General features: G+C 41.1%; 1 protein-coding gene across 1 annotated transcript in view; it reads right to left on the reverse strand.

Annotated features, from left to right (window-relative positions):
* TG (thyroglobulin) overlaps positions 1-7,405 on the reverse strand; it is a 170,703-nt gene that overhangs the window by 33,427 nt on the left and 129,871 nt on the right. Inside the window, exon 43 of the mRNA XM_075743291.1 lies at positions 11-175. Within this exon, the coding sequence (XP_075599406.1) occupies positions 11-175 (165 nt within the window). The remainder of the gene's footprint in view (positions 1-10; positions 176-7,405) is intronic.

Raw genomic sequence — 7,405 nt, forward strand, 5'->3', positions numbered from 1 at the left:
TACGGTGTACCTTAGTCTGTGCATCATTGAGGACACGAGCAGGCAACTGGCGGAGACAGGATACAATTTCCTCACTGGTGGATGAAGGGCATCCCACATCTTCAGCCAGGACTTCTGCTTGGGTCCTCGCTCTCCTCTTAGTAATAATGGATGCTGGAGAAAAAGCTGAACCACCCTGGGAAGAAAGTATCAGTCAACACATGCTGTCAAAACACTTGGTCCCCAGTGCAGGTAAAAAAGATGAGAAGCAAATTCTGCTCAGTTGCAGAATGTAAAACACTGGTATTCATAAGAAGCAAGTCTGAATGATCAAAGCAAAAGGGAGAAGGTTTGGTTGTTTCCAGCTCTGCTGTGGTTATTTTGGAAGACCTCTGAAAAGTGTCTATGTTATTTTTATGTCTACAACCAAGTCACAAATCTTTCTGAAAAGTTTGCTGGAAGGACACACATTCAGACAGGAGCAGATACAAAGAAGGTGCTGTGAGGCACATCAGGGAATGAAGAACCCATCTTACAAATGGAGAATAAATAGAGTTTTACTTCCTTAACTGTGATAGACAAGGATTGAGAGCAGGCATGATCTTTAGAAATTAATCCATGAAGAACATGCACATGAAGGACAATGCTGCTAAAAGGCCAAATGGGCATTAACTAACCACAGTGAGTGTAAATAAATTTAGGCTAGAAACTCTACGATAGCTAACCCAAGGACCAGTGAGGGTTTAGAAGAGCAATGAGTGGAGGTAGTAGGAACAAAAGGCTAACCCGATCTGCAGAAGATCAGCCAGAGCACATCCAAATCAGAGCACAGGCTACAGTCCAATCTCTATCCCAGGCTCTTTGTTTCTTTCCTACAGCTGTGCCAGCAGGAAAAGATCCTCACCAAGAAAAGATGGTACAACATTGTTGAGTAGCCATGAAAAATGCTTATTGAAAATGCAGATAATTTAGTATAAATCTGATAAGATCTGACCTAGAACAGAAAGGCTGGAATAGTTCTGACATGGTTTGAATGACTAATTTCCGAACATTCACACCAGTTTACTATAATAACTGCTAAGATTAGCTTCCATCTTCTAAAAAAACCCAAACCTTAGATTCATGATATGAAAGACTCTGATCTATTCAACCGATTAACTTCTTACTGAATTTGCTCAAAGCGTAACTACAACTCTGAAAAAGCGTAAAACCAGGAGCAAGTTAAAAAGAAACAGAAAACAATCAGCAAATCCTTAATGTGAAATTGTATCAGACCTTTGAGCCTCAAGAACTATGTGTAGCCTTGGCCAGCACCCGGGACACTTTTTATATTTCAAACAAGCAGACCCATTGATACTAATAAGATACTATTGCTTACAGCTGGAGAAATTGGTTTCCAAAAATAATTAGGAAGAGGTTATTGTTTGGATACAGAGACTGTCTTTTTAGTTCACTGTATGGAGAATTTCCAGTGCTACTACCTTCCTGAATGGTTTCTCTTCCTTTATAAAGAATCTGGAACAGAAGCACTGTTATCAGGTTAATGACTGAGCTGCAGATGGTTGCAGATAAGCAAAGGAAAAAGCTTAGATTGTCAGTCCTGGGGCACTAGAAGAGCCATCTGTGGTTTTAAGAGGGCAGAAGAACTAAAGAAGAAGAAATAAACACCACTTGGTCTTATTCCTCACTTCCGTCCTCGATTTAGATGAGAACTTGAGTGAGCAATTGGCTTTATCCTCACGTGGGATTTGCGGTGGCCTATTTTGTGTTTGTAAGGCATGATATTTGCCAGCTGCTGACTAGGTGCACTGACTCAGCTGGTCATGAGAGAGGAAGAAAAATATCCTTGATGAGAGTATCTGTGTGTGGATGTGTCCCCAGGACACAGAATGAGAAGGTTGCCTTTTTGCCTGGCCTTCAGAAGAGCGTGTTCACCAGAACTAGGATGGGTGAGATGAGAAAAGGGATAACGCTGCATGCCAGCTTCCCTCAGAAGAGTAGCTTCCTTGATTTCCATTTGGAGCAAGGGATTATGTGCCTGCTTGGTATAGCAGAGAAATTAGATCTAGGATTGCACAATATTTATGCACTTATCAGGCAAACATATTCTTCAACATTGGATCTGAATGTGCTCAGCATGTTTTATTAAGTACCCAGTACCTCTAAATGGCATTCATTTGAAAAACAAAACAAAACCATAAAAAAATAAAGGGCTTCAGTTTCACAAATTCTGAAATTTTCCCAAATTTTGAAAGTGGCAGTTTATGTGGAAATTCCAAAGTTGCCTTATTAAAAGGCTAAGTTTGGTAGGGAAAGAGAGTACTGAGATCAGGTGACATGTGGAATCCAAAAATTCACTGGGACCAAGCAAAACACCCTAGTGTGTGTTTGGTTTTGAACACATGTCCTCCCAAGAATTTTAAAAGCCGTGCAAAGTTCCCCTGTCTCTGAGATGTCTACAAACTGAAAGACTACCTTTGGGTCAAGTACTGAGTCAAATGATTGCAAAAGGTCCTGAATAGAAGTATCCCACAAGTCCTCTTTGCAGAGGGAGAGCCAAAAGCCTGGACAAGCCAATCTTCGTGTCACAGCACTGAATGTGTATGGGCTAGCATTAGATATGGTCCAAGCTCAACGAGTAAAATAAAAACCCAAAACTTCTGCAAATACATTTGCAGGGTGAGGAGAATTCTTGTTTGGAGCCTTACTATAGCTGTGGATATTTTCTCTTCTTTGCCTGAGTGGTTAGAACAGGTTTACATGCTCTTTATTCTGTTTTTTCTTCTATTTTCCATGGTAATGGCCACTTCCTCAGTTTGCTTTTTTGATAACATCCGCATTCAGGAAGCATGTCTTGCATTTGGGCTTTGAAAGAGATGTGGTATCCACTACTGTTATTCATGTTTAATTTTTATTGGGACTGGAAGCGGGTGATAGAGGAATTTGGGACTTCATTCAAGTAGTATTCGGAAGCATTACCACTATGTTCCCTCCCCTGCTGCATCTGAAATACGTTCCAGGCTCTGGAAATAAGGCTCCTCTTACCGCAGAAGTTAGGCAAGCAAAACTGTAGTGGTTCTCTGTTTTCCAAACTCACATCACAGTTCAGGCTCATTGTTTCCTCATCCTCACCAAAAAAAACTCAGGAACAAATAAGTAAGAGCAGAAGCTGGAGACTGCCCAGAATTAAATTTCTTCCTTTTTGAGCCTGCAGTTTTCACATTAAAAAGAAATCTTCCCTAAACGCTGTAGCCACATTAGAGGCAGGCTCAGGACACAGAGGATAACATAGCTACACTCAGCGTTTCCCTCTTTCCCTATAAAACTATAATTTATTTGTGTGATTAGTCCCACCAGCAACCAGTAACGAAGGAGCTGTGTGCTTTAAAAAGTAGGACTATTTAGGCAGAAGCAGAAATAGCAGTGGGACTATTCATTTCCATTACATGAAACCCATATTACCATCAATATGACAGAATCATGAATCAGGAAACCAAAAAAATCATGAGATCAGCTCAAAAATAACAAACACTCTGTTCTTTTTGTTAGTCCTCTGTTTTTTAATTCTCCAGGAATTCTCCTGTAACTATAAACACAAGAGCTAAGAAATTCACTTTTAAAACTGATGGCTGAGATCTTTACATAATCCTGCACAGCAGTTTTTTGAAAGCAAACCTCTAAACAACGTAAGATATACAGTAAAATTGCGAACATTAGCCAACTTGCCGTCACAGGGTATTTCCTATCTCAGCACCATTTAGAAGGGCTTGGCAGGGAACTGAAGCCGCACGCAGTTCTTGTTTCAGCTGTCCTTACGGATTGACCTGCTGTCATCAGAGGAAGTTCTGATGACATTTGTGACAACAATCCGGATGAAAGCATTCAGTACTGAACAGCTGAGAACAAGCGGTTGCAGTTTTGTTGCAATATTACACTGTCTTCATAAATTGATAGGAATAGTGGGAACGTTACAATGTTGGGCAATAGCACGGACTGTAACTAGTGATGGCACTGAAACTGGAAGGCAAAGCCTTCGGTACTATTTAGTTCAGGGACCAGCAGCTTTGCAAGCATTTTTTTATTTCTCTTTTCAAAATTAGAGGTTAAGCTAGACAGTGGAAATTCAGATACTTTGAAATGCTGGAGCTCACAATGGTGAGAAGCTGATGAATGCAGTGAAGATGAATTCTGGCTTTGATGTCAGGCTGTGGTCAGCTGAGTTGAAGCTGGCACCTCTTGCAGGCTTCTCTCTTGGGACATCATAGCTCACCAACTTGCACTGGTGGCGATCCTGTCCATCCCAATTCTCCCTCCACTCGTGAGCACATCTAACTATTCTCATCTAGCCAAATGCTCGCTTTCTGCTTCGGATGTCTCACAGTTCAGGGGCTTTTAGTTAAATAGCAACCCTTGCTGCTATTCTGATGAGATAATAGAATATATGGACTATTACTGTAACCTGTACCTCTGTCTCCCAACATACCTGGAAAAGACAATTGCTATATAAGCTGCAGTGCCAAAAGTCTTTTAATTCCTCATTTACTCTGGAAACTCGCTTCTGCAAAGTTTTTCAAAACTGATTCACAACAGATCTAACGATTAGAAACTTCACTGCAACTAGTTTTTATCACCCACACTCTGTAAACCCCAAACCTTCTTCCTCTCCTCACATCATGACCTCTTGTTTTTCCAACCTGACTTGAAACTGAAAACCCTGTTTGAGCCACAGTTGTCTCTTCAAAACGTGCACTCCCTTCCAGTTATTGCAGTTTTCTCTGATGGCTGCAGGGCTGCAGACTCCTCACGAAGCAGGCTTTCTGTCTGCCCAGAAGCACGCTATAGACAATACAAGCAGCAATAACAGTAACACCACCCAAAAAGCAAGATCAAAAACTAGTCTAATGAATACAGACAAACCAATGAAACATCCTGATAATTCTATCTTCCCAAAAAGGCCAGCTGTACAGCAATATTTTATTTGTTAAAGACAGGCACTCTCCAGGCTCAGATGCACTCAGTTCACAGCCAGAAGTATCTGTCAGACCATCTGGTTTGACCTCCAGGGTAGCCAAGGCTCTTCCATTTCCTGACTGCTGAGCTCAAGTGCTTCCTATCACTTAAAACACGGCTTGTGTTTGACTAAAGGCTGGTCTGGCACAAGGCATCTAAGCTGGGCTCAGAGACACCAAGAAATGGATACCGCAGTCTTCTCCTTGCACTTCATGCCTGAAGACACTCACTCCACTGACAGAAAACTGCACCTTATTTCTGTTTGAGGTTGTCTTCAGTTTCAGTTAATGTCAGATTAAAGAGACTGTTTATACCCTGTTTTTTCTCCCTGCAAAATAAGCAAGCTGCAACTAAGTGACTACTAACTCTTCTTTCTAATTAGCTTAACAGATTGTTCTCTAAAAGATTGGATTTAAAGTATTTTCAGTTGTTTTGAATTTGGGGCCTCTTTTTTTCTTTTTGTTTTTTTCTTTTTTTTTTTTTTTCTTGCAGCATTGTATTTCAGTATCCCGCATTTCTTTTCCTTAGACATCTAATTCTGCAGGTGTTTCCAACACACCAAGGTTGCAGGGCTCTATGTGAAGACATTAATGTCATTTCTTCCAGGCTTTCAGACAAAGTCTGTCTTCAAGAGCCTGGAGGAGTAGAAATCTCTGCGAGTCCCTATCACAGCTAGGGAGCTATGTGGCAGACACATGGCAAACACTAGCACATGAAGCGTAACAGGGAATTGGCAGGTCAGTCCAGTAATGGAAAGGGAGACTAAAATATAAATATCTTTCCCTCCATAGCCATCTACTGGAACTGTGATTTCCAGATAAAAATGGGGGAGAGGAGAGGGTCCTCTCTCTTCTATCAAAAAACAATGTTTTGAGGAAGATTTCTTTTTTCTACATGACTCTTGGCTAATCCCAGTTTGCTGTACTTAGAGGCAAATCCCAGTTTGCTGTACTTAGAGGCAGTCCTGCAAGCGCAATGTTCCTCTCTCAAGGGACTCACTGAGTGCCTGTGTCAGCTTGGTGACTTAAATAACAGGATATGAATACTCTTAAGATTACATATAAAGCCCAACTTCATTCATATCAAAACTTTCTTCCATTTAGATGTAAACATTACCTTATCAATTATCTTATAATTTAAAACAAGTTAATAGCTGAATGCACTGAAGGGTAAACTGGCTCTCATCATTGCACAAGGGTAAATAGCCAGCAGACATAGTCAGAACTTACATGGAAATGGAGAATTTTATTTACCTCCCTCCACTGTGAACTCATCTGTTCCTCTACATGCATGGTACAAACCATGGCTGAGATTTATTGTGTTACCAGTGGAGCATGTTCTATCACGAAAATCCAACCTCTTCTTTAGTGTGTCCAATCTTTTCTGCTCAGTCTGAGACCTGCCCCATTCCTGAGTGCATCTCGGGACATAACCTGACTTTTTTGCAAAGGCACCAGGACGGTCAGAGCCAGCCTAAGGCAGATATTGGTGAGAAGGATCAGGAAAAGTGAGAGCTCTGCCCCTGCCTATTGCCCTGTGTGGTGCAGACATCCCCCGGCCCATGATCTTTTAGTAAGTAGAGAAACATTGCACATGCATTCAGTGAATGCCGTTAGGAAACGTGTATGCCACATCGCTGTGATTCGAAGAAAGCAATAAGGTCCTAAACAATCAAACTATAACCGGCGGGGATAATCATGGGGCATGACGATACTCCCCAGAGCACTGGCTTTAACGCTGTCACGCCTCACTGTTATAGACTGATTTGCTTATCAAGCTCCCTAATGCTTTCCTGTCCCTTCAAGGTGAGGACTGCTAGCACAGTCCATCCAAAAGAAAGGATAGTCTCCTGAAATGACCGTAGCTCCAAATTTTGGCACGGCTTTGGGAATTTGATCACTGCCTCCCGGTTCCAATAATGCTTACAGAACAGCTCCCACACTTGTCAACTTTTAGTTTTCATCATCAAACAGAGGAGCATCTACTCAGAGCTACTCCAGTGTGCAGTAGGAACTTTTTACTTGGGTTTTCTGGGGTTTTTTTGGTTTTTTTTTTTACTTTAGTTTTTTGTTGGTTTTTTTTTGTTCATTTTTATTTTACTATACAAAATTAGGTATGTGAGCTTTTGAGAGCAAATCTTGATTATAAAAACAAAGGGCAAACCTTAATAAATCCCTTTGACTTCTATATTCATACCTACAGTACTATATTCCTGAGTGACTTTAGTCAGCTTATTTAACAGTTTAGTATCTCATCTTCCCCGTCTCAGACACTGCTCCTTCTTCTGCACTTTGTACAACTGATGTGAAAATGTGCTTCACAGAGAGATTTTCACTCCATATTCTTTCATTGCTGATATTGAGCTTCAAGTATTTGCAGACAGGGGTGTTTTGGGGTGCAGAGTAAAGAAAAAAAG

Source organism: Balearica regulorum, chromosome 2 (genome assembly GCF_011004875.1).
Source record: "Balearica regulorum gibbericeps isolate bBalReg1 chromosome 2, bBalReg1.pri, whole genome shotgun sequence".
In the NCBI taxonomy this organism is placed as follows: Eukaryota; Metazoa; Chordata; class Aves; order Gruiformes; family Gruidae; genus Balearica; species Balearica regulorum.